The sequence below is a fragment of the Botrytis byssoidea genome (genome assembly GCF_014898295.1).
Source record: "Botrytis byssoidea strain MUCL 94 chromosome Unknown BBYS_027, whole genome shotgun sequence".
In the NCBI taxonomy this organism is placed as follows: Eukaryota; Fungi; Ascomycota; class Leotiomycetes; order Helotiales; family Sclerotiniaceae; genus Botrytis; species Botrytis byssoidea.
In genome coordinates, this window is record NW_024065868.1 from 74506 (window position 1) to 101885 (window position 27380).

Below are 27380 nucleotides of genomic sequence, written 5' to 3' on the forward strand. Positions count from 1 at the left end.
ATTGATTGACTTGAGGAATAATATGGGATGATTGACAGAGAAAGCTCTTTGCGATGAAGGAAAGAAAGCTAATCACAGAAGGAAATCTCCTCTGTCTTTCCTCTTGAGAATCTTCAGAAGCTTGAATAATGATGAACCGAAATGGGATTTCTTTAGTGTAAAATGCACAATTGATAGAAACCAGAATAAAAAGTATTACAATGCGAATTTAGTTGAATTTGTTGAAAAGTAAAGATGGAGAGATGACGTCGGAACAAGATTTCAAACTTTCCGACAATTCCGAGGATTACCCTTTCGAATGTCCTTTCAATCCTCTTGATCTTCATGTTGTATGTGTAACAGTACATCACTTGATCACACAATTTCAATCAATGCATTTTAATCAGTACTAAAATCTTTGTTTAGCAACCATCTTTTCAGGAGTATGATGGTGTTCAATCAGTTGTTTTGGAATGATCAATGCTTGCGGAAATCCCATCAATCTTGATAGTTGTCTGTAGGGTGAGCATGTGCAATTTTGATTCAGTCAGTCACATTTCTTGAAAAAAATACATAGCGTGGGAATTTAATAATATGTTTTCGTCGAAGAACTTTTCATAGATAACATAATAAGAGATGGATCCGCTATCCGCCTATCCGACCTTTTGATGCTCAGCACAAATATGTGGTATTTATTCTCCCATGATGCGCAAACACAAACGCCTGTACGCCAGCCATATCCAAGCCATTGGGAATCACCACCCTACCTCAGAGCCAAGCTCCTCCTAACTTCTAAACTAACCCCTTTACTACTTCCAGCCATCACTCCCCGTTCCACCCCATCATCCACCAAATCTCTCAGATCCAAGCTGGTACTCCCACCCATCTGTCCCATCAACCCCTGCCTCTCGGCAAAAACTCCCTCTTCTCTTTCTCTCTGATTATCCTTCATCAGTCCTTGCATTTCCACCTCCTCCATATCATCTTCCTCCCCTTCCAAGAATATTTCATGTCCACTTCCCTCATAAACCCACATAGCTGTTACACATCCCGCCGCGGCCACCACTGCCGTTTCCCACCATGCCCATCCCACAACTCCCTTTTCCAACCCTTGTCCATACCAAATTCCACCTACCACCGGTCCCACTGTGCGGAAGCCCGCTGAGACTGATTGTCCAATTCCGTGTATCGTACCCAGAACGGAAGGATGAGGCGAGCAATTATTCAATAAGATAATCGTAGCGGGGAGCGTAAAAGTTCTCGCTGAAACAGCAAGTAAAAGTACAAAGAAAATTCCAATCCAGATCGCAGGCCCGGCAGCAGGCGCAGGTGCGAGAGTACTGGAAGGCAATACGGCCAAATACGGAGCAACAAAATAAGCGATGGGGAACAAAATTAGAAAAAATCGAAAGCAAAGGAGGGTACCAAGTCTTGCGTGCACAGGTGGATAGAGAAGAACTTGTAGAGCCATGCCAAGGACGCCGAGAATGGATGTTGCAAAGCCGACTGTTGCGGCAGGCATACCGAGACCTCCGGTGAATACAAAGGGAAGAGATCGTGAATCGTTGGAAGTAGGTCGTGGAGTAGAGAGAAAAAGTGACCAGATATTTGTGAAAGCTCCAAGATGGAAATCAAAGAATGCGCCGGTAATCAGGGTGAAGATTACGTTTTTGGTCCAGATGCGATTAAAGGGCAATTTATTTGCGGTGGGACGAGTAATTAATTTAGGTTCGAAGTTCTCGAGGCTATTAGTTGAGGTCTCAAGATGAGAATAATCAATCGGGGCAACAATAGTTCCAACGCCTATTGATTGTTTGATCTGATTCATCAAATCGATTCCGTAATCAAATTGGCCACGTGCTGAAGGAAGAGTCTAAGATGAAGCCGCAGGTTAGCATCCGTATCCGTACATGCGGGGGTGGACACATGGAGATGTATCCCACGTCAAGAGCACGTACCTCTTCTAGACCCAAGAATACGATGACGCCGGTAGTTGCTAAGAAGACGGCATTGAGAATACCAGGAAGAGCATAGGGATATGATTTAAGCCACTCAAATCCGAATGCAGCTTGGTCACCGAAAAGACCAGGGAGTGTCATTGCTGGATCTGCAAGTAATCCACCCATAACTATGAGCAATATTAGTACATGATGATGTGATTGATGCAATATATATATAAACATACCTGGGCCCAATATACCAGCCACGTTGAAACTCATAGGCAAGAGCAAAAATGCCCGAGATTGATATTTCTTCTCTTTGGTGAACTCTGCAACCATGGTACGTCTAATTGAGAAAGTTTAGCTATTGTGGATTTGAGATTGAAGAATGTATGAACTAACATTATTCCAACAGTACCATTGATAGCACCACCAAAGGCACGAAACAAAGCCGCTTGCCAGAACGTCGTCGAGAAGCCATATCCCAGACATGAGATGGCTGTTCCAACCAACCCAATCATGAGAACCACCTTCCTCCCCCAGGTATCAGCGGCTTTACCCCATAGCACCGCAGTACAGACCTGAGCTCCGGTGAAACACCCCTGCAAGATCCCCGCCTGTGACGAAATAGCAGCATCAGACAAGCCAGGATCGAAGCTCTTCAGCTGGTAGAACATATAAGCTTGCAATGAAGCAATTTGTAAGAAATCTACCAATCTAGAGAAGAAGAGGATGGCTAATTGATCTTTCCGAGGTAGTGACATCCATGTCACTGCTTGTGGTTTGGGACCAGATGCTTCTGAATCGGGCTCAGAGGCAGTACTAGGTCGTGAATCAAAGACCTCACGTGGGGATGGAGGGACGAGAGAGGTGTGTCTGCGATGAAACCCACTTATCCCTCCTCTATGCTCGGGCAAGGCCGGTGACCATAGAGGTGTTGGGATATTGGCTTTTTCCGACATAGTCATTAATTTTCAAACCAAAATTGAAAACCGATGATGAAATGAAACGGAACGGAACCCCAAAATACAGAAGAAAAGAATCAACAAGCCAAAATTCGGATGGTACAAGTCAACAACTCAACCAGAGCAGAGAAATATGTTGGATGGAAAATAATGGAGCGGGCTCGGTCCAGAATTCTGCCAAGCTATCAAATGAATGTAAAGAAAGGATAGAACGGAAAGGAAAGATGGATCAAAAAAGAAAAGTACATGTCAAAAGTAGTAGAAAAGAAATTCTGTTATTCGATCTTCATCAATCAACCATTTCGGACGTCCTCCTCTACTCGGGAGGTTATTATTATTAACCTTCTTCCTCGCGGACAGTCTGAAATTCCCTTTACTCTATACTTACTTTATCCTTGCTAGTGGTGTGAAAATGTGTGCGTATGGGATATACACCATCGTCAATTTCAAAATTAAGCTTGCCCCATAGCTTTGTACTCTTTAGGTGAGGCTTCATGGAGCGAGAGAATGGTTGGTTGCCTTTGTGATCCACCTGAGATTCCAAGTTCCTGCATCCAAGGACCAACTCTCCAAGCCTCCCATGGCTCTGCATTTTCGCAAAGGCCTTTGGTTCTCGGCTTGTTTCTTCTTTTTTTGGATCACCACTCAAGAGTTCTTGTTTGATATTTGTCCAAGTCCAAAGGGGATAAGCATAAGAAAAACCAGATAAGCAAGGGTCTCCGTTAGTGTAAGTCAGTAGCAAGGTAATGAAAGTGTCACAGATGATCGGGAAGAAGTTCAAGGGTTGGCCGGTGTTCCAATGTTCAATGCTTATTAGTCCTCAGTAGCCAGTGTTTATTAGTGTTTACGCGGCACTAAGATTTTATTCGAAAAGAATCCCCACTATAACCCCATAGGTAATGAAAAAGACACACCTCTCTCCTATCTAACGTGCAATGGGCAATTTATGGAAGTTTATGAAGGTTGAATATCTCAATTCAAATGATAGTGGTTGCTTCCGGGACCGAAGAACAAGAAACCTTCCACTGCTTGGGTTGAAATTATTGGGGATGTTGTTCACGGCGATCATTTGACGTGTATCCGTTATAATTTGTCTGAAATAGATACTAATTTACTCAATCCAAAAGATGGTTTTATGTGAAACGATGGGCAACTTTGTATGAGAATTAAATAAGGATGAGGACATCAAACCACGCTTCTATGCTTAACTGTGTTTCTTCTATTGATAGACATTTGTAATTTGTATGGGAGGAACTTAGCACACCTGATACATCAAATTGATTATCTTGTAGCAATTGATATATACGTCGGCAACATGATAGCTGGAAACCATCAATGGCAGTGATGAGAAGCGCGAAAAGACAAGCGCCCATCCGAAAAGTCTTGGCGCGTCGTAATTGGTTCCACCGTGTTCACGTCCCCTGTTTGCTTTCCAGAAGTTTTTCCTTCACATTTGACTCCTCGAAACTCCCTTCCCAGTGCACATACGCTCGAATCCCGGGACCCATCTATCTATATTCCATCCAACGCTACTCCTAATATGACATTTCCGAGCAATCCATTACGAATTCCCAATTGCTAGCATGCATGCGTATATCTACGGAATACGCTGTACGCTCTACTTCAATCATGTTCCTTTCTACTAACTTAGTAGATCGATCTTGTACGCGATCCTATACGCACCATCCTCAAGACTACTGTCTGATGTATGGCATTATGTCTTCCTCATACAACAGGATCCAAGCTTTGAAGCTCCTGAATTCCAAGGTCTAACTTCCACTTCGCAATTAACAAAAGTTCTAATCACCCTTCGGACCCACATACACATAGTAGGACTTGTCCAGCTTTTCATGCTGCGATGGAGTAAAGTATTTCTGCTTGCCGGTTGCCCTCTATATCCTAGTAGGTTTTGATCCGATCACTTCCTTTTGTGTATCATTATTCATTCTTTTGCATACTTCCATGAGCAAATGTCACACTTTCTTCTATTCTCTTGTTTCTTTTCCACCAGATTACCATGGGGTTGAAAATATTATTGCTGTTTTCTCTTCTCGCCTCCTTCTTACCCGTCCTCGCTGCTGCTGGATTGGGTGCTCTCCATGGTGACGATGCTTTTGATGCCGGCAGCTATGGATCTTATCCAGTCCGTACCTACATGTCAACCGATGTCGTTTCCCCGCGTTTGAATATTTTGCGATCGAGCTCATTATGCCGAAATGATCTGTATTGGGTATTTAGTCCTCGCGGGAGTTCTGTCAGTGAACCGGGTGCAATGATTTTGGATTCAGCAGGAAATTTGATTTGGACCAAGGGAGGTTATGATCAAGTCTACAATCTTCAGGTACAGGATTACATGGGGGAAAAGTATTTGACATTCTGGGCTGGAACAGATGCTGTGCAGGGACATGGTGCAGGAATTTATTATATGGTCAGTACAAGTTCTCTCGTATCTGTAAGTTTTTGCTTTAACTAACTTTGCGCAGCTCGACAAGAACTACAAGGAGGTTCACCACGTCGTTGCAGCAAACGGTCTCGCAGGCGATCTACACGACTTCACCATCACCGAAAATGGTACAGCCTTGATTACCATTTACGATGTTGTTGTAACTGATTTATCATACGTTGGAATACCACAAGGATATGTTTGGGATTGTGTTATACAGGAAATTGATTTGGCCTCCGGAGAGCTCCTTTTTCAATGGAGAGCGGCAGATCATTATCCGATCTCCGATACATACAGAGAAATGCCAGCGGGAAATGGAGGAGTAAACTCTGCTTTCGACTTCTTTCATATAAACAGTATCGACAAGGATTCCAAAGGCAATTATCTTATTTCCAGCAGATATTTTCATTCCCTCACCTACGTAAATGGGACAAATGGGGATATTATTTGGATTCTAGGAGGCAAGAAAAACATGTTCACGGATCTTTCTGGGGGTCTAGCTACCAATTTCGCATATCAACATGATGCTCGCTGGCGTCACAATCGCACCGCCATTTCTCTGTTCGACAACGCAGGAGATGATGCTCATCCCGGAAATGCTACACGTGGACTCCTCGTCTCGCTCGATGAAACCAACATGACGGTAGAAGTCATTCGTGAATACATGAATCCCAACGGTGTCCACGCCATCTCACAAGGAAATTTCCAAATGCTCGAAGATGGGCATGTAATCATGGGTTATGGAAACACGGGCGCATTCACTGAATACGATCCCAATGGAACCGCGATCTGTGATGTACACTTCGGACCGCAAAGTCGTTTTGGCGCAGGAGAAGTCCAATCATATAGAACCTTTAAATTCGATTGGCATGGATGGCCGACGACTGACCCTGACGTGCGAATATTGACCAATGGAGATGATTGGTTGAGCTTTTATGTGAGCTGGAATGGAGCAACGGAAGTCACGAGATGGTTATTACAAGGAGCCGATGAGTCTGAAGCAGAAGAGGAAGAGTGGACGACTCTGGATTATGCCGACAAAACTACTTTTGAGACGGAGTTCGAAATTCATCGTTTGTATCCGAGATTTTTGAGAGTGAAGGGAATAGGAAGTTACAATAACGTCACGGGAGAGGAAGAGTTATTGGGGGTAAGTTCATCTTTGGACGTAAACTTGGAACAGGTAAGGCTGACTCATCTCTTTTGTTAGACTTCAAAAATCTTTAATGCTAATACTGGTATGCAGATTTGGTCATTGAAACCAGTGAGATTAGAGGGGTCGAGTAGTTGGCCATTGCTCACATTAATGGCGTTTGGGGGGGTCACTGGGCTAGTGGTGGGAATCAGAGAAGCAATGATTTGGAGAAGAAAGAAGAGGGGAACTAGTTTATTGAGGTGGAGGCTTAGGGGCTTGGGGGTTCCATTGTTATCTGGGTAGCGCATGGGTTTTGGGAACGGGCGAATATTATTGGGAACATATGGGGAGTTTTGGCTGGGAATTTGTTTCTGTATATAGGGCACATCTTTTTTTCGAAGATTTACTTGTTTGTATAGTCATCTCTCCAAAGGGAGAGAGCTAGAGATACCATTGCATATGTTTACATAGATACCCGTTTGAAGATAAATTCAAATCGCGATATAATTCAAACCTGCGCACTTGGTGCACCGTTTCATTCCAACGATGTTCATCCGATACACCGTGATCGCACTCCTTACCATTAATAGCCCAACATCGACTGCAATCACACATCCTATCCTATCATATACCCATACCCCATTATAATTACCTCCAACACAGAAATCGCACACAATGGAAATCCATGCCCAAAACAGAACGACTCATGCATGTGAAAAGCACAGACGAAACACCAGGAAACACGAATCGTGAGCTCTTGTTGGTTTAGTATATTCCATTATTCGTCGTCTGGCCGCGTCATTTTGGCGGTAGGATATGGAATATGGAGTATGCGATTTTGTTGGATGGATAGGAAATGAGTATGAGTGGTATGAGTATGGTTTGGGAGATGGGGGATGGACGATGGACGATGGACGATGGACGATGAACGATGTGTATACTTGATTGGGAAGATATGTCTAGGTACTTAGTTCGTAGATAGATCGATATTTATGCATACAAGTATAGTTCATTCAGATGTGATTGTTTACACAGTTTATTATTTCATCTCGAGATCGAAATTGAAATTGACGTCTGAGGCGTCCTCGTATTTTCTCGGGTCCGAGAAGTGATTCAAATCTTATCTTATCGATCTTTTGCATCGCTTTTCTAGGCTTACCCTAGACGTTACGAATAAGGATAGGTGCTGGTGTGTTATGTGTCCACTTGTCAGAATTTTGCAGTTCGGGACGGGCTTTATAGTGTTTTATAAGATCCGAGGTTCTCCTAATCTAATGCATGAGTGATGGGTGCATGGATCCGTATGTTGTGATGAATGCTAATGCTAATGCTAATTATTGATTTGTGTAAATAGTACGGAGTGTATTTATCAAATATTGGCTTGGGTCGGAGCTGAGAGTTTAGTGGTCCGAAGCGATTGTATTTGTGCTAATTATTAGTGTGCAAGTACCTGGGTAGCTACTAGGCTAGGTACATATTACACAAGTTCGATACTGGACGGCAAGATATGATACCTACCAGAAAGATATCTAAAATGAGATAATTTAACATCGAACCGACTTTTCATATTTTAAAAGAATAAATTGAAACGACCTCGAAAGGTGGGATATAGGTATGCTACCACTTATATACAGAAAACAAACAAATGACCCAACAAAATAGAAAGTTAGAATATACCATATACAAGCCTGTATTGTATGTATTGTTCTAGCCAGAACCCCAAAACCCAATGATGATGCTCGATGTAAAGATATACAAGCCGTTTTCCCAATCCCGATTTTTTTAACCTGTTCGTAGCTCCTATCTTCTTTTCCGAAGTCTCTCCGCTACCCCTCCATCATCCCCCTTGAATCTTGATCTACAACATGTTCCAAATGCGCATCAAACAAACGTATGCCAATCCGCACCCAACCACAATGCAGAAATATCTGAACAAGACGTTCATCAATTGGCATCTGTTTCTCCACCTCGAACGATCAATGAAATCATTGTTATCGTTCACCCTTGGGAATGGTCTATCCTTGGGAACTGCCTCTCCCAAGAACTCGCACAAATTTTCCCATCCATCCGTGATCTTATATTCCAATAATCTTCCCTCACCAGCTGGGCCCATGGCCTTTACAATATTCCTGACATTTTCATAATGTTCGGTATAGATTTGTTTTCCCTGGTTCTCAAAATCGCCTTTGAAGAAGCAATCGAAGAATTCCTGCAACATGGGTTTATACATGCTGGCGGCCCAACTCCAGCCCTTTAACTTCTCAAGCTCCCAATCCTTGACGCGCCAATTGACAGTCTTGAGAGTAGATGCGTGCCAGGAATCGACGTCGCGGTTTGTGAGGATGATTTTAGCTTCGGGGTACGCGGCGATGAGTTCGGGAGCGAAAGCAACGGCAGGCCAGTCGCAAACAGCTTGGCAGTGGCCGAGGAGCTGATCCCAGTCTGCGCGCGTGAAGGCGGGGCCGTTGTGATATTTGGCGTCGAAGGCATCGCGCCAGAGGAGACAGTCGGGAGGGTTCTCGATACTGGCTGACATCATGTGATAGGTGTCTACGTAGCCCAATTCGCGCATTGCTGCTCTCATTGCTGGTGGGTTTGTTAGTATTTGTTAAGAGGTTAATTCTAGAATAGAATACTAACATGCAGTTCCGGTTCTACCCAGACCGAGAATGAGAACTTTCATAGGTACTGTACGGCGGCAGTTGCGACGGTTGATATCGGTGTCTGCAGTGAAGATATCCGTGATAGGTTTTGGTGTGTAGAGACGTGAGTTCGCCATTGTGAAGAGATGTGATATGATTTGTATGTGAAAAAATGGTATTGTACAGCAATTGAAATAGATGATGTATTCAAAGAACGAGTAAATGGGTATCTTAAGAAATGAAAAGCAGACTGAGATACAAGAGAGAGATAGTGAGAGAAGATGTAAAAGCAGATAGAGGTGAGAAAAAAAAGAATTCTAGAAGAAATAAACCTACAAACGAACCTCTATATCTATCTGATAAAGAAGGTTTAAGGCCCAGGTCTTTTCTGGCGGGTAGATCCATAATAGCATATCAACCCCTTCTCGTGGATTTTCAGGAACAGGGACCTCTAGAATTACGTAGACAGACCTTCTAGCCAGGATAGACCGGTTGGACCATACCACAATCTCAACATGTAACATTGGAGGTTCGCGGCTTGATTATCTTGTCTGGACTATAGGTGGAGAGATATAGGGAGGAAATGTGGGGGTGCTGGATATTTCAGGAGATTGGGATGAATATTGGATTGACGGGAAGCGCGCGTTCGTCTGTGAGTTCTGGAGGGAAATTCCAGACTATCTTCACTAGAAGCTGTAGACAACCGTGCATATCCTTGAATTGATATTTTATCTATCTCTACCGTTGTTTGGCATTTGGTCTAGCCATAATTACCAGGAAGCAGAAGCTGCCAGCTAGAAAGGAGAAAACAAAATACTAGGATGTCGTGACTTGTGATGGAGGATATTCTGGTAGAGCGTCTACTTGCGCGTAACATTCGTACGTACATCCCTCTTTCCGTAGTACGAATTATATGAGCCTCAAAAACTTAAAAAAAACATTAAGAAACAATTTGGCCCCTTGATCATTTATTTGTACAACTCATCCAAGGAAAAGATATTCAAGAGCGCGTATCAAATACATGAATGATTTGCTAATATGGTACCATACGCATTTTCTCCTGATAATCCAAACGAAATTCATCGCTCATGATACCCAGTGATAGGACTCAGAACCCATTCAATTATAGCTGAGGTCTCTCTTCATTAAACAAAAAGTGGATCTATGTGAATTCCATGATTCCATGTGGTCTTTTTTTCCTCAACTCTGGAGTCCGTACGCGTCCAGAAGAAAAGGATGGAGAAATTCATCAAGGATTCGATCTTTTTTCTCTCTCTCTCGAATCGCCAAGAGACTAAGTACCGGTTGGTATGGCTCACCCCCGGCTTCGGGAAAGGATACTTGAAAGCTTGATCATGAATCATGACTATTCTACCTTAGGTAATATTCAAGGATCTAATTTCATGCCTTGATTTGTATCAATATCAGCGAGCATTTAATCGGACCAGAGAAGCTTTCTTTTGTTGATGATCTTATGTTAGCTTTGGAGTTTCAAAGTTCAAAAGTTTCAGAGACAGAGATTTTGACGAGGAATCGTTGGATATCTCATTAATCTGTTACAATGTTATTGAGGTTAGAATCGGGGATGTTGGGATTATTAATCGGGTGCTGGCAGACAATAAACTTCTTACTTTGTACATGTCAATATCACGGAGACAATCTTACCGGTTTTGAACATTCATATATTATCGTTATAGTTATTGTTATTGTTGTTATTATATTCATAAGATATTTGATGTTTCGTCGAAGGGGATTAACCTCATTTAAGGTTAGTGGGGAAATACAATATGAATGACGGCTTGGCTTACGACTCAGGGGGGCGTTACGAAATCTGTCAACGATTCAAATGGTAAAGATCGGATTCTTAATGTAATTGAGTTCCGCTTCCTCTTCTAATCTCGATGTATTTGGGGGCTGATAGGTGAATTTTCGAAATACTCAAGTAAGTGTTCTACGTTTGATGTCTATTTATGTATTGGTGTTCCGTTTCGCAATTTTGACCTTCTGTTTATTAAATACATTTCCCCGGTTTAGCTCTTCGAGTTTCTCAATTCTAGACTTCTCACTGCTCAATGGCATGAGAGCATAACAAATTCCAAGACATCCGGAGTAAATCACACTTTACCACAGTCTTCCGAATGTCTTGTGGATACCAGAATATAAACGGTCGATCAGCATCATCATCTGATATTCTATTTGAGGGTCACATCTGAAACGTGAGGACCTGGGGTCCAACCTTGAAAATCAAACCCCATCAAGGTCTGTCTTAACCTTATCAGCAGAAGAAGATTGATGCCAAGAACTGTCAATTTACATCGACCTCACAACTCCCGCGATCATCGAAGATTGAAATAACGGATGAATCAGTGATCAAGGGTTTTCTCAGACCATGTGAAGCGCGTATAGGTACGAGCGAAACACAACCGTCGACCAAGGAGCCAAGTACTTTTTCCAAGCTTTGGATAACGACATTCGGGCTGATCGTTAATATACTAATCTTAGCTTCATTATACTTTTGGCCCACTCGGCATGATTCTTGGAGGAAATGGAGCATATTTTTGTATACTCCCGATGTCGGGGAATTAGAATGGTAATGATGTGAAGTAATTCCTAGGGTTGCCGTAGATTGTGAGAATGGTAGATTGTAATCTTCCAATTGATTATCGTGTTTGGTACGTTTCATAAGGATATTCGAGGCTCGCTGGCTCCTGAGTTGGAATGGGGAGGGGGTGGGGAGGGGAGGGAGAACTTTGCACATTGTAAATGATTAAAATTTTATCGAGGACAGCTCGATATGGTCCAAAATGAGGAAATCAAAATACATTCGAGTGATGATACGCGGCTATGACTGTATTATCAAGTATTTTGAAGTCGGTACGCAGATTTTCCCGTTGCAGTGTTGATATATTTACTCTATCCAGGGACACCACTTCTCCTTGGGCACTTCAAACGTATCACTCGCCGGCTTCATAACTACAATTCTTCTCTTACATTTTAATCTCCCTGGCATGATAATGTGTTTGACTATGAGACTGATCTTTCCCTTCCCGAAAGATCGCTCTCTGAAGGGATACCATCCGTACCTTCATTGACGTAGTTTACCGTATGTCGTAGTTTTTATTGATTTACTGCTTTAATATGTTGAAATGTAGACGTCAACTACCTGAGCAGGGTTACCAATGCCTCATTGACAGATCATATTTGATTCATTCCCCAAGGCTAAACTTTTGGCTGGTAAACTCCCGATGTTTGCGCTCTGTTTCTTTTGGTTTAGCACTTCCGAGAATTGGAATCATGCCGGGAAACTGTTGAAAGGTCAACTTGAGAGGTGAAAAAAAAAGGCTGATTGTACAGGGACGAGTGATCGGAATTATGCAAAGTTCGAGGAGAAATCAGAGGCTAGAGTTCAATTTGATGTCATGTCTAGTGGTTACACAATAGGATGGTTTGTCGAATATATAGACATTCAGTTTCGAGATATGTAACACATTTATTCAAATACATTATCCCTTTCCGAGATTTAAGAATGGACGTCGAATTAAGAGACGTAGGAAACTGGGATAATACTTGGAGTAATTATCGTAGGGCTATAGGGCTGAGCATGTCGTCTATCACGCCATGTGTGAGGGGGATTGCGTGATTGGATATCAACGATGTGATGAGAGAAAGATAGGGTAATTTATATTTATTGTGGTGCAATACTGTGCTGATTTGAGCTGCTATGTCCGCGAGAAAAGTGATCTTTGGGAAGTGAAACGTTGCAAAAGGAAAGTGAAGTGTTTTAAAAATACTCGTTGAGACAAGCAAAGGATGTAAGGAATATTCCTAAATGGATGGTGTACTTGTAGTAGCGCTATGAAGAGCCGCGAATATAGACGTACATAATTCTCTGAATGAAACTTGCCATACAAACATGCGTGCGTAGATAGTTTATCTGAATTCTCGTGATGTGCAGATATCTTGTGTAGACAGAAAGTGAGCATTATAAAAATATACTAACTTCTTGCCAAAGGACCGATATCATCACGAATCAATTTTTACCAAGCTAATTTTCCTCGGCTGCCCAAATATCAAATGCTTTTCCGCATCTACTGAAAGAAATTCTGATATGTCGAAATTCAGATTCTAAAATTGCCGTTCTGATAGCCATTACTTCTTCCAATCGCTTGGGAGGGTGTAGATATCATTGGTACCAAGCAATTTCACCGTGTGCAAGTTCAGCGAACATGATTTTTCAGATAGAGACCATCTCAAAGGGGCTAGAAGGCTAGAAAATTGTGGAGAGAAAAGTCAGAGTATATCCGGACTCATTGAGCTTATTTGGTGATAGTATCCAAAAGCTAAGTTTCTAGGGTAGGTCTTATACATATCTGCTGTCGACAGCTGAAGTGGTGTTAAAGTAAGCTTTTTGGATTAAACTGAGTTGAGCGAAATGATTTGACTCCACAGAGGTGGCGGGATCTAGTGTTTGCAGTACCTTCTTGCAAAGTGCATTTCAAGAGACCTTATACCGCGATTGGTATGCTTGCATCATTGCCACCATCCAAAACATGTCGGGGCCTTTGACTATTCATGGTATCTAAATACACGCGTAGGATTTACAAAATAATCCATATTGGTATCTAAGATTTCAAGCTCTAGTAGATCACTTCGGCTGATCCAGCACATCTTCGTATACGAAAACAGTGTTCGATTGCTTTAAAACATAGTATTGAACACTGTCAGCGCCGCTGTGAATCTGTACGCACAGTTTGCTGAATTTTAGATCAATTCGAAGCTTCTAATAACCCTTTTCTACATGCTTATAGCTCAATCGCATGATGAGACAATCCATCACTCGCCCGCTTCAATCTTTAGCGTTGAGTATTAAAAATCCAAGGTAAAAACACTGACGCCTGGTATTATTCCAAAGAAGCCGACGACCTGAGCTGGATATGTGCGAAGTTGCAACCAGATATTCAAAGCACCATCAACATCTGTGGTGTTCACAAAACTCAGTTTGACAAGCATACGTACAATCGAAATAAGTCAATATGCATGAAAGGGAGTTGACCTTGAAGCTCGTATGCTCACCGAAAAATGGATGTTGACGAGAAGAAAAGACTAGAAACATTGAGGAAAATGCGCACTGCGCGTCGCTAACGATGAATCAAAATGGAACTTTTTAAAAGTAGCGACCGCAAGATGTAAAGTGAGATCTACAATGGATGCGACCAAGAAAATGTGTTAAGCTTTCACAGGGCTATCGATTTATGCAGGAAATTGAACTACGATCTAGGGAAACAACCATACGATATTAAACCAAAACTCAATTTTTAAATCTTCGTTTACAACGATATACAGAATATGGATATGTGAGGCCAAATAATCCGAGACGCCTCCAAATCGCAAGTGAGAAGTCAGTTACTTCTCATGGAATCTATGAATACACTAAAATTTGAAGACGATCAACGCTGTCAAGACTTTGATTTATTGAGACTTTCCTCACGCTAGTGAAAAATATCCATTGATGTGGTTCCTCAGGTTCAAAGATCTTGCCAGTCGCAATCATTTGAAGACTGAGGCATGAGCTGTAGTCTCGATACCGAGATTTCAGATGGAAGAATAATATGACCCAAGCTATGTGCAAGGTTACACTGTCAGCGAATCATAATACTTGCTGTATAATTCCTATAATGCCCAATGATAGGTGACCTAGTCAAAAATCCAGCGACTTAATGGAGTTTCGGTCTCAGGGCATGCCAGAATTGACGATAATCCTACTTTGTACTTGATTTCATTGAAGGATGTCGAAACGGTAATGTATGACGAGAAGAGTGGAACGTAAGCTATACAGTACGTTTTTGCTCCGGAGAAGAATAATCGACATTGAAGATGAACCCACTATGACTGCAGCTGTCTTCGCCACAAGAAATCATACGATCTCAGCAGTCCGTTTTAAAACGTTCCATACACTGAGTAGAAGTACATATGGAAGTACATGCTCGGCGCCTGAAACAAGCCGCAAGTAACCAGCCAGCCAAGGATACTCGGTTTCGGCTCTGATAGAAGATGTATTCTCGCTGTCTCCGCTGTATCTACTATCTATATCTACTATCTTCCTCCGAAAGCTCCATGAAGAAGCGATAAACAGGGGGGGAAGACCCACAACTGACGAGTTGGATCACGTGCAAGGAAAGGATTAGGATCCTTCTCAGGATCGATGGCTTGCATGCCATACATTTTCCTCAAAGGTCGATTCCAAATAATTATTCCATTACTCCGTACCATTCATTTGGTAGCTAGTCAAACTTCGACAAACAGTCTTATCGTCTGAATCTGGAGAGCGTACTATCCGGATAAGTATCTTGCAATGCCGCCCCATTTTCTTGCGCGATCATCGCTTAGTTTTGGGTGCGATTTAGTTCCTTCTCCAGTGCTAAGACCAACGGATTACTTTTGATATAGAATCCACTCTAGCAAACTCTAACGGCGAGAGACGTGATAATTCGTTATGAATGCAGTGGGAGTGAAATGTGAGTGCAATGCGAGTGAGGTGTGAGGCTGAATAGAGAGCTTCAATGTTTTCATCACGACATGATATGGCCCGTGCGTACATAGTCCCACGAGTCTACCTGGCCTTGAGTTGCAGCACTAGCGGACATGGTGGGATCAGGTAGCCACAATAATGAATTCTTTCTGCCTGGTCTCAATTCCATCTCCTTTACATCTTTTTCTTCTTCACAACTTCACAACTTCACAACTTCACAACTTCACAACTTCACAACTTACAACTTCACAACTTCACAAAATGCGCACGGAAAAGTGGCCACCCCATAAATCTAAATTGCATTCTTATTTTCATACACATATTCACGTATTCGAGTCTGGAAATTCAAATATACGCATGTGGCGCACGTGTAATTTTGCTCTGTGATCACTGGCTTAGATTTCTTCCCTGCCGTTGTGAGATGGCGTTGAAGAAAGATGGGTACCTACCTAGGTAGCTGCATACATATGACGGGAAGACAAGGCCAATCCAGTATCGAAACTCCGGTATTAGGTTGTCAGAAAACAGCACAGTATTGGACAGACGTCAAGACGAGCGATAAGGATAATCTATTCTATTGATCTAATTGACTAACGTGTACTTGTACTTTTCCTACTCCGTCCTTCTATGTCTAAAACAGATTCAGAGCCCAAGCAAAAGTCGTATATCGTATGAAAAGGAGGACCAAATTCAACAAACGCCAAAACAAACGAAAGAATGCCCTCCTCCGGGGCTTATATTAATCAATAGAAATTCACAGCTCATTGTTTCATTATCGTGATATCCAGTCGTACTAGGGTGGCTGGAGAGAGGCGCGGAGGTGCGGAATTGATAACGTCCAGTCCTTCTACGAGTCCCAGATAGGACCAAAGGCTGGAATTCCAAGATATTCCAAATCCTGTACAAGTTTAATCGTCAATTTAGGATTTGAAATTACAATAACGGCTTCCGACTGAGTATCCCGATACTGCTGGATCACAAGAGGAAGTGTCGCGGGTCTTCCCATTGTTGTCGTATTGTGGATGTATGCATTAGGTCCTAGTGCTTTGATAATGGCGCCGATTTCATCACCATAAGTCGTCAATGGGTCTCGAGTTGACCAAAAGAGGTTAATTCGGGTTTGTTGTGCAAGAATTACTGGTAAGCATGGTGCAATTCCTGAACCGGTAGCTACAAGCAAAATACTTTTGAACATGGGAGCGATTCGTAAAACACCACATGTGGGTGTGCGACGAGCCCAAATCTCCTTTGGTGGTTCGTTTATCAACTTTTTAGTCCAGTCACCTGCGTTCGAGATGATGAGGGAGAAACCATCTCTTTTGGGATCTGCGACTGTGGCGAAGGAATGCCATTCGAAGAGAGGACTGCTGGATATACGGATAGTTGTTCCTGGGGAAGGAGTAACATAGTCGAAATACACGCGCAATGCATGAGTTGACAGTTGTTCTGATTGAACTTTGATCTTTCGGCAATTGAGCCACGTTATAATGATACTACCTGTGGCAACAGCGAGAAGCCACATGTTTGGGTTCACTAGTAATGCCTTCGATAGTTTTTGAGTTGCTGGTCGCTGAAGATCGCTAGTGAGTACGGTAAGAGTCCATAGCAAAGCGAGTGCTGACCATCCCGCGAATCGATGGATGATCTCAAAGCTATTGTGAAGTTTTGCACGAATAGATGGATGAGCCATAACGATCATTGAAATGAGAAGGATATCCAAGATGTAGATGATAATGAGCAAGATGATCTTTTCCGCGTTGTATGGTCCCCTCCAGCTACTTTCAATAGAGAGGAGAATGAACCAAAATGTCGCGGCAGAAGCACATCCGGAATGAAGACCTCCCAAGTGGTAGATCTTTCCCATACGTCTGCGAAGCCATAGAGGAAATGACCTTGGCGCAGATGCAAAAATGGTGTACAAAATATTGATGACATGCTCCTCCCGAATGAGAATTGCGACAACAAGGTTGATTGAGGTTGCTAGAGCAGCTGTTGTTTGACTCGGTCTTCCACTTGTAGCCCATTCATACAGAAATCCCACGGCGCCTCCCAAATTGAGACAAAACACGATTGTAAATAAAAGTCGATATTCCGAGGTGATGAAACGATAAAACCTCAAGATAGGTGTGGCAGATTGTCTTGCAACATCTTCCAGAATTTTGGGATCCACAGATACTTTCATCAGGCTTGAGCCTCCAGAACTATCCGATTCTGCTATACTGCGAGAGGATGGCGATGGTGGTAGTTCTTTCATTTCGCTAGTATCGCTGGAGTCCGTCAGACTACGACTGTCTGGCGACTCAATTATCTTTTCTGGTTCTCCCATCTTGCAAATCTGTTGATGTAACAACTAATGGTAGAGGAAGTTTTTGAGTTGTAGTAAATTGATCACTGAGGAAGTCCTCGAGAGAAGATAATAGAACACGTCTTTGCTGGATTCAGACGTTGGAAAGTGCAGGCGTAGAATGAATTGGATCTGGAAAGCAAGTGCTAGATCTGATACTTCTAAAGAGAACTGGATGTGTTGAATAGCTCGAAAGATGAGAGTATATATAAAGTTTTTGGTCTGTCCTCGAGCAGGCCATGACGAACTAGTCAATATGGTTTCCGTCCGAAAAGGAGGACTCCGAACGCTCCATTAGGAAGTCCAAATGGAGCAGGGTAAGGGTTTCACTAGGGGCTAGTGAAGTCTCATGCGACGAGAATGTACAATGAAGTATGATTCGGATGAGAGGAGTTAATGAGATCCAATCCCAATAGTTGATCTCCACCTTCGCTCTCTCCGATACTGCTATCATTCTATACAATGGTGGTACGAGATTGATATCTTCATCGAACACCTTAAGGAGTACCCCCGTCGAGACTGGGTGAAAACGTGCTCACAATGCTACCCTCCAGTTCAGTAACTCCTTCTTGCCACTCACCACGTCATATCAACCAATAATCCATTGTCTATAGTATCCAGTTTCATATCGCAGTGGTGCTGCGGAAGTGGAGCTTCTTTTGCCCGATAGATACTATCTCCATCTCTATCTCCTTCTGCTCATTTGAATGCCAAGCTACAAGGTCGAATTGTAGGAAGGAGATAGAGCTCTTGCCAGCACTTCCTCCTGGTCTAGTATAACAAATAACTCCGTCAAAGGGTTGTTCTCGAGTCAAAAAAAATAAAATAAATACTAGAGGAACTTCCCTTGCGCTACCGAGTCGGACCTCTGCACATGATCCTGGTTTACATGTGCGTAAGGCACAAGCAGCACTTGTTCTATTCTGTTCGAGCACAAATTTCACCGTTGTGTTAAATAATGCTTGCCAATTGAGCTTGGACGTTCCTTTGAATCCTTTCAATTTTGTTTCTACGTCCGCTCTTGCAGCGTAAGACAATCATACGTTGTTACGAGAGGCAAATCTACATATATTCACGCCAAACCAAAATACTTGAAGCAGAAGTCCCAACTGATAATGGTCAAGAGGTTACCGGGGAGTTAACACCATGCAGGATGTCAACCTTGTAGCCTCCGGAGTCCTTCCTTGGGCTCTTCAATAACATCTGATCTTTGCGTCGAAACAACTAGTTTTGAATTCATAGGACTGAATTATCCAACAAGTAAGAACTCGCACGACCCCTCACATCCATTTCTATTACACTTGTTGATCTCGATGCATTTAGAACTACATTTTTTCTTGTGAAGTGGAGCATGTTCTTTTTTAAGCATTCGCTGCCAACCCTTGTCAAAAGCTTATACCCTGCAACTCGCGCGCTTACCTTCCAACTTGAGGATCATCTTATCACGATGTTACTTCGCGCATCGTTTCGGCACTTCTAACGACCACATTGTTTATAGAGACCAAGACCCACCTATTCGCAAGCCACCTTCCAATTCATAACAAACATGTTGGTTATCTAACTTGTTCCTGCAGTTAACAATCTTCACATGTTGCAAGTGGTGAAGTATTTCTTGTTTTAAAGGTGTTTTCTCGGCCTCATGTAACACCATGTGAAAGTTGAAGAAAAAAGTATTTGACAACAGGCATGTCATTACCTCATATATGCCAAGGGAGTGGGAGCTACACATCATGGACGTGGGGTATATCGCAATTTGAGTTTATTTCGGCACCGAGATTTTAAATATCAATATCAGGGCAGATCTTAGAGACCTGGGTATTCAGACGATGTACACGCAAGCTTGAAGTGCAAGTGTATGAATCGGGAACAATCAACGATAAATCTTGTTCACTTTCCTGTACATCAATATCGCGACATTCCTAAAAGTGTTGACGCCAATGCATCGTAATTTCGTGTCATCGCGGCATCAAATGAATTGCCCTGACCTATTGATTCGGAAGCACGAGCTGTCTCCGCTCATGGCAAACTACTCGAAAAGTTTGGTTAAGACGAGAATTCCTAAAAGCTCGGAATCATCAAACATGAAAGACGCAAAGTGAATTTACTTGCCGCTGAATAAAACAATCATTCAAGTCTGACCACCTTTACTGGAACTTATGTGAATCTTTGTGGGCTGTTCAGCGTGAAAAGTCGAAATGGTGTTATAGATGTCGATATCTTAAGCTTAAGCTTAACTTTAAGATCAAAACTAAGGACAGTGAGAAAACTAGAAAATAATTCTGGAGAAAAGAAGCCCAACTAGTAATATGCACATAAATTGTACCCACAGTCAGCCTTTGCTTCATAATCAACCTTGCACACTAAACAAGGATGACACCATCCTTCGAATCAAGGACTGTTCCTATTCGGTACTACACACCGGCACTATACATCCTATACATCACGTGAGTCGTGTATGAAGGATGATCTACGGCGAGGTGCAGTTTGCTTGTGAACATTCTAGATCACGCTATCGCTGTGCAAGACCCTGTCCCATAACATCAGCACACATTTGTCGGTATTTCTACAGATCTGTGTGGCAGGGTCTAGTGCATGCTGGTTTTTGATTACGCAGATAGAGTAGCGAACCCTTGTATGGAGATCTTGGCATAGATAGTAGATGTGGATCTAGATGTATTGATTGTATGTGAGCAAAGCTAGTATGAAAACAAGTTAATCATTGTAAGATTAGATCCTTAAGTGGAGACATCTTAGAGATAGCTTTATCATTGTCCGGAAATGGGATTAAAAGATTTGAAATACTTCAAAGCTCGGGGGTTGTGACAGCATCATTCCAAATCATGAAACTTAACCAAATCACCAAACTTCACCAAATCACCGAACTTCATGAACATAGCAACCATATTACCGTGGGTGTTCGGCCAAAAGGAAGATTGAGAAAGAAGAGAAATAGAGACGATGTGTGGATAGCGCAGTTGTGCTTTAGCTAGTCTGGAAAACAAAGGCTATAGGTATGCTAGAGATAATGACCGACATCCGAACATGGATATGATAGCTGGAAGTAAGCGAACAGGAGTATGTTGAATACACAAGTTCTATTTAAGAATGAAAAGTATGTAAATGAAAGATCCAATCGCAAGTGAAAATGCCAGTGCCTAATAGTCGTCGCCACGACTGATAACTTCTTTACCACCACTGTGGAGCAGAATTGTCTGGGACCAATGGTTAGCTTTAGAAGATAGTTCTGCAAGAATTTTCTTACATGTTCAAATTGTGCTGTATATGAGCCCTTTACGTCGACAAGTGGAGCGTAAGACTCGATTATCTCATTGTTTATCAAATGTCTCATCTATGCACAGTCATTAATAATCTCTCAGCGCATAACGGCGACGATCAGTCACATACCCCGAGATGATAATTTTTGACTCCAAGACGCTCCAAATAGCGGCGGCAGAATACCAAGGTTCCAAAATTGGCGTCGATGGTTTTGAGTAAAGCCTTGGCGGACGAAAGCTGTACATTGGCGCTTGTGACATCGTCACTTCGTCCGTAACCATAGATACCGACCTATCATATCATTAGAACACATCCTCAAGAGATCAAGAAACGAAAGCCAACTGCAGTACATACATCATCTCGTAGATAACCCGTCCCAGTACTACCGAAAGTCTCAATTGCAAAGACTTCTCCCTCTTCCATCTTATCTCGATTCTTGTTCTTGACAAAGGGAACTTGCTTGCCGCCGTGTATATGATATCGAAGGATGTCATGACCGGTGATGTTACGAATGGATTTCACCGGGAAAACTTTTCCTCCGATCTCCACTTCGTAGCTTTCCATGACCTCCTGGATAGCAGCACCGATATCACTCATTCTTGCATCGATACCAGCGTGCTATTACCCTATTAGCTTGTGTATTCCGGATGAAAGTTAATGCTTTCAAATGATGTGACGCACTATGATGCCAGTATTGGTTGCATCTTTCACAGCAGCCAGGAGATTATCGTACGTATGGTCGAAAGCGACAGTAAATGCTGAATCGACGATGCGACCATTTACTTGCACTCCGAAGTCTACTTTTAGTACGTCGCTATTCTTCAGGATGACATCTTTTCCACCCGGGTTTGGTGTCCAATGGGCTGCAACATTGTTAAGACAGAGCCCGGTGGGAAATCCCATACTTGCTTTCAATCCATCTCCAGTTTCTAATCCTTGATGTCCAGACAATGCACGAATTCCATCCTCAATGCCATCGGCAATTGACAAAAGACTTGCTCCTGGTTTGATGAGCTCTTTTTGCGCATATTGACGAACCTGTCGGTGAATCTCTGCAGCTTCACGATAATCGTCAAGAAAACCTTCATCCCAGAGACGTGAATTGAAACGTGATTCCTCGTCCGTAACACGGGACGTATTCTCATATGGCACAAGTTCTCCCTTTGGAAATCCTGATGGAAACAAGCTAGAAACAAGTACACGTGGTGGATTGGTTTGTTTAAGCTCCGTTGGTTGCCTGTTCTTCTTCTTTGGCTTCTTTCTTTTCTTCTTCTTTTCTGTACACAGATAGTTAGTTGTTATTGAGGTCAATGTTATGGTTGATTGCCGATCGGAAAATCGCAACTCACCATTAGACAAAAGCCCATTCACCCCAGATCTTTCTTCGACACCATCATTATCATCATCACCATCATCGTCACCAATAATTCCACGATCCAAATCAGCCGAGCTTGAACCCTTGTTAGAAGGTTTCGGATTTTGGTTGGCTGATTTGAGCTCGGCGGAATTAGAAGCTAGATTCCGAAGTCAGCTTTCGATTTCTGATTATATAATTTGCGATTGAAAATCATACCATCGGGAATTTGTTGATGTTCCTCGGGGGTCTGAGATCCCATATTGAAGCACTGAATTGAAGATAATGCCGTGGGAGCTTGGGAAAGATCTTATGATTAATGATGAGGTGATGAGATATATAATCTATTGACTGCACATGTAGTGGGGCTACGCCCTTCGGGGTACAATTCGTCAAGATGCGCATGACTAATATTCGAGCGCTGTTTCCGAAAACGAACTTTCAATAACGCTTCTGATCTACGAAGAGGCCAACGTTTATTAAGCGGTTCCAAGGTTGGCATCATTATAGTTTGAACATATAGATTCAGATTTGACAGGCTAATCTGCGGACGCTTTATGCACTGTAAGCTACGAACATCACATGGTTTTGTAATTAGGCATAGGTCGTCTGATGAGCCACGATTTAATCCCAGTCATCTCAAACCTTGCGCCTGGGATTATTCAGTACATGAAGATCGTATCGTACCCGAGAGTATCAAATTTCGGACTGAAGGAATAAGAATCGTGACCAGCGCAAGACCGTTTAGTTTGTCAAATAAAGGATACAGCTAGCTAACGATGACAGCGCTATCACCATATGCGGAAACTTTACAATCTTGCCCTCACAGGGCGAAATACCTTTTGAGATTTTACTCAAGTACCAGAAAGGCTTTCTGCACAAGCTTCATGTGGATAGTCTTTATCATATCTGCAATATATGAATGAGAGATTCTGGGTCTTGTAATCTGTTGCATATCTCGAGACTAATCAAACAACGGTGCTCTTGAGAAAACGCTCTTATCCATGTAGTTTAACTGTGGCGCAAGGGTCAATCATCGAACCAAATATTTTGCGGAATTTGGTCATGGTCGTTATGATACTGTGAGGTGTTCGCACGAAGAGCTTGACGTGAAGATCCTTCACGGAAACTCAGCTTTTTACATCCTTTTCGCGATACCCTTTGGCTGTTTGCATCTCACGATGAATCTGTATTACTTACCTATTATCAAAATCATATCTGCCACATCTTCTTCTCAATATACAAAAAGCCACAGCTAGCCCCACATCTCATCATATTCACTCCCCTTAAACTCCGCTCTTACTTTTCGCTTCTCATTCATGACCCACTCATCATCACTTAACCAAAAATTACAATAAAAGACGAAATAGTAGCTTGAAAGCTCCAAAGCTCAAATCTTCTTTCCAAAAACCATCTAAAAGTCTACACTTTCTCAGGGAAAAAAGTCATGAAAAAAAAATGAACTGACAAACATGGCAAAAGAAATCTCACTCCCGGGCAAGTGAGACCCAGAAACCTTGCAAATCGTTGTCTGTGGCAATGAACATCCAAGTCGAAGTTACAGAAGCAATTCAAGGTGGCCAGCCAAGCTAACCACTGCACCATCAGTCAGGATGTTTCATTGAGAGGACGTAATTGTTTGGAATTGTATATCAAAGGGACAGATTCACTATTGAAATTTGGTGGGGTAGGGCGGTTGACCGATTGCGAATTAGAAAATAGGACAATGCGGTTAGTTTGACTTGGAGAATGGTTTATGAGGCATTTCTGATGTTGTTGTAATCTATGTAGCTCTAGGCCGTTGCGTGATACCTTCCAGTTAATAGCTCTCAGTCCTCGTAGAGAGGAAACTTTTGCGCATATTGTAAACCTCTATAATTGAGTAGTCACATTTATCCAGAGTCGCAGAACTTCGGGCTCAGCACTACTCCCTTTCTATAAACTCAATATAAATAGTAGTGGCCAATGATTTCATTCCAAATTAAACTTGCATCGCTCGACGATTACTTCGTAGCATTGTGGAACTGGTATTTGACAAGAACTGATTGCACTGCATTGAATAGCGGAATGAATTTGTGTGTGAGCTTTGTCTGGAATACTTCACAGGTGCTTCAACAACTGACTTCTGATATTTTAAACCCTTATTGTCGAGAGAAATAGTCACTATCGCAAGGAAGAACGCAGTGGAATTTTTGATTCCTACAACATATTTTACTGTCGCTCACCACCCGCCTTCCTTTTCGCCGCCATAAATATTCATTGATAAGTTCGCCATATCTAAACATCGTTTATGGTCAAGTTTTCTTCCTTAGATCTATCTGCCTTATATAAAAAGTCCTTCTTGCTTCTGGTAGACATCTTTTGGTACATACGGAGGCACGTCGCTCAGTTTGAAGGGGGTTTGATGCTTGGATATTACCATGAGAGTCCCTATTTATTCACATTTTAGATGAATTTCCAGGAGTCTATGTGAGAACCAAATAATGTGTAGTATGGAACGGACGCCAATACACAACAATTTGTAGGCATTTAAGTCATTACAAGTGAATACTCTCACCGATCTATTATGAAAGGAGAAAAAAACCATGATTCTACACTCCAACGCTCAATATACTGCCTCATCTACTTGTATAGTAGAATTGGATTCCCCAGATTTCCCTCGCCCGAAATGTAAATCATCTTTTACCCCGTTATTCCGTTTGTCAACAATTAGATCGTCCCAGCCCGAATATTAATGAATGAGCAATGTGTTACTACGAGGGATTTGTATTCAAAAGCGGAGAGATGAAGTACCGTCTATTCCCCTAACCTCATATTCCAGAACCAGAATTTCTCGGTGAGATCCTCACTGCTTCAATAACAATTCTCTCAGTCTCATTGCCAATATTAGATAAGAGACTAGGTAAATACATTTCATCTTCACCGAAAAGTTTTCATCGCCGATCTATTTTCCTGTTGTTCACGGAAGCTAATCAAATTATCATATCCACTTGATTTTCCCCTCCATACTCGATATTCACACCTGGCATGACAACTCCACACTTCTCAAACCAACCCCCATACCTTGGCAATGAAGTTTCACTTTGCTGCTTCTATTTCCTCTGCAAATCTGTGCGCACTAGTGGAAGAATGCTATTAAGACGATTTTATACCTACAATCCAAAAATTTCGGGCGTGAGGTGTGTAAGTAATGACTCAATGTATTCATTCTGCGACTAACATTGTACTAGATGATAGACATCCGCTTGAGAATTCGCTTAACATATCCGTAACCTTATTTCACATCTCTTCAAGTTCCACAATCCACACTATTGTACAAATATCAGCCACCTGCAGTGTTCACTCCAGAAATAAATGCAAGTCTTATAAAATGAACAGACCATTTCAATGTCTGGACCTTGTGGATATGGAGGAACGTATACACGATACTCACAATTTGTTTGATCCTTGGAGGGTGGAGGCGAAAGGTGTGAAGAAGATATGAATGGTTTGGGTGGTAGGGAAAGTTTGTTGACGGTCAATATTTGACTCTACTTCTGTCGAAATATATGGATTGACTTTGCAGTCAATAGTCAATAGTCTAGTTGTCTCTAGCTCTCACTATCGATTTATCTATCCCCGCTGTCACAAATCTACCACCTTCCCCTCTTCCCCCTATCACCAACGACCTTGTCCTCAAATCTATCTCTGAAATATATCCCACTCTCAATCCCCACAGCTCTATCTCCGCAGAAGTCTCCGAGCTCACGAAACGCCACCTTCGGCATCTGGTGACCAAGCGATCGTTGAAGTTATGGATGGATAACCAGTTTGATGAGAACATCTATACTTCCCAAACAAGTTTCCTTCGAAGTTTAGCATGATTTACATGGAAAAGTGAATTAAAATGATATCAATAGTAGGAAATGGGTACCGTGTGAGCATGATTCAATGATATTCTCTATCTGCTGTTATTTTTATTGTCGATTAATTTATCTTGGCCACTCAATATCTACTGCCACCACCACTACCACCGAAGTCTCATCTCATCTCATCTCATTTCATACAGACACTCCTTCCACACCCACCTCCCATAAACTCCCATGCCATTTCAAATCAACAATGTTAACAAATGCTTTAGATCTCATCGCCACACTTCGCAGCATGAGAAATCTTCCATATAAAATCTATTCCCCTTCATATCAAAAAGAATCTAGATCCCCCAGTTCCTTTCTTTATATATCCTCCGTGCTCACTTTCCACACATGCAAACTCCATGACGAATCCACTCTACCAGCCTTGTATGATTTATAGCTTACCACTCAGCATTCCATGCAGCGCCTTCACAACTGTTTTCCTCACACTCTGGGTCTCTAAGTCTCAATCCATTCACTAACCCACATCACACCATCTCACACCAACCTCACTCCCATCACACTCTCCATCAAGATCAACAGAAATTATAACCCCAACGGACTAGAAGACCTAGGATTGCGTACCGTAGTATTCTTCACAATCGTTAACTTAACTTAAGTAGCTAAACACACTCATGAATCACACTCTTCATTACTTTCAGTAAAGATAACCTTCCCTATACGCGGTTTATTTCAAGCTAGAAGGTAGAAGTAATGATATTATATGATATGATGTAAACGAAATAAATCAATCTATTAGAATATGATATAGGTATCTACAACCATCAAGATATCAGATCACCATTTCTAGCGGATTAAATATCTTCATTGCCGTGTTCCCATTAGTAATTATTACTATTATCACATTGCATCACATCTA

General features: G+C 42.2%; 5 protein-coding genes across 5 annotated transcripts; 1 reads left to right on the forward strand and 4 right to left on the reverse strand.

The window, feature by feature from the left end:
- Positions 1 to 555: 555 nt before the first annotated feature.
- On the reverse strand, positions 556 to 3140 carry EAE97_010310 (uncharacterized protein). The gene is made up of 4 exons (XM_038880825.1): positions 2322 to 3140; positions 2165 to 2265; positions 1938 to 2107; positions 556 to 1852 (listed from the first exon to the last, which is right to left on the reverse strand). The coding sequence occupies exons 1-4, from the start codon at positions 2885 to 2887 to the stop codon at positions 743 to 745; spliced, it is 1947 nt and encodes a 648-aa protein (XP_038728219.1). The 5' UTR covers positions 2888 to 3140; the 3' UTR covers positions 556 to 742.
- A 1761-nt stretch (positions 3141 to 4901) lies between these two features.
- EAE97_010311 (uncharacterized protein) lies at positions 4902 to 6765 on the forward strand (the record flags this gene model as incomplete). The annotated part of the gene is made up of 3 exons (XM_038880826.1): positions 4902 to 5312; positions 5368 to 6477; positions 6538 to 6765. The coding sequence occupies 3 exons, from the start codon at positions 4902 to 4904 to the stop codon at positions 6763 to 6765; spliced, it is 1749 nt and encodes a 582-aa protein (XP_038728220.1).
- Positions 6766 to 8054: 1289 nt separating this feature from the next.
- On the reverse strand, positions 8055 to 9449 carry EAE97_010312 (uncharacterized protein). Its single transcript, XM_038880827.1, has 2 exons — positions 9103 to 9449; positions 8055 to 9048 (listed from the first exon to the last, which is right to left on the reverse strand). The coding sequence occupies exons 1-2, from the start codon at positions 9239 to 9241 to the stop codon at positions 8321 to 8323; spliced, it is 867 nt and encodes a 288-aa protein (XP_038728221.1). The 5' UTR covers positions 9242 to 9449; the 3' UTR covers positions 8055 to 8320.
- A 7031-nt stretch (positions 9450 to 16480) lies between these two features.
- EAE97_010313 (uncharacterized protein) lies at positions 16481 to 17959 on the reverse strand (the record flags this gene model as incomplete). The annotated part of the gene is made up of 1 exon (XM_038880828.1): positions 16481 to 17959. The coding sequence occupies one exon, from the start codon at positions 17957 to 17959 to the stop codon at positions 16481 to 16483; it is 1479 nt and encodes a 492-aa protein (XP_038728222.1).
- Positions 17960 to 20851: 2892 nt separating this feature from the next.
- Positions 20852 to 22869, reverse strand: EAE97_010314 (uncharacterized protein; the record flags this gene model as incomplete). Its single annotated transcript, XM_038880829.1, has 7 exons — positions 20852 to 21189; positions 21240 to 21326; positions 21383 to 21544; positions 21608 to 21871; positions 21935 to 22530; positions 22603 to 22767; positions 22827 to 22869. 7 exons carry the CDS (start codon positions 22867 to 22869, stop codon positions 21133 to 21135), a joined length of 1374 nt encoding a protein of 457 aa, XP_038728223.1. The 3' UTR covers positions 20852 to 21132.
- Between the last annotated feature and the right edge of the window lie 4511 nt (positions 22870 to 27380).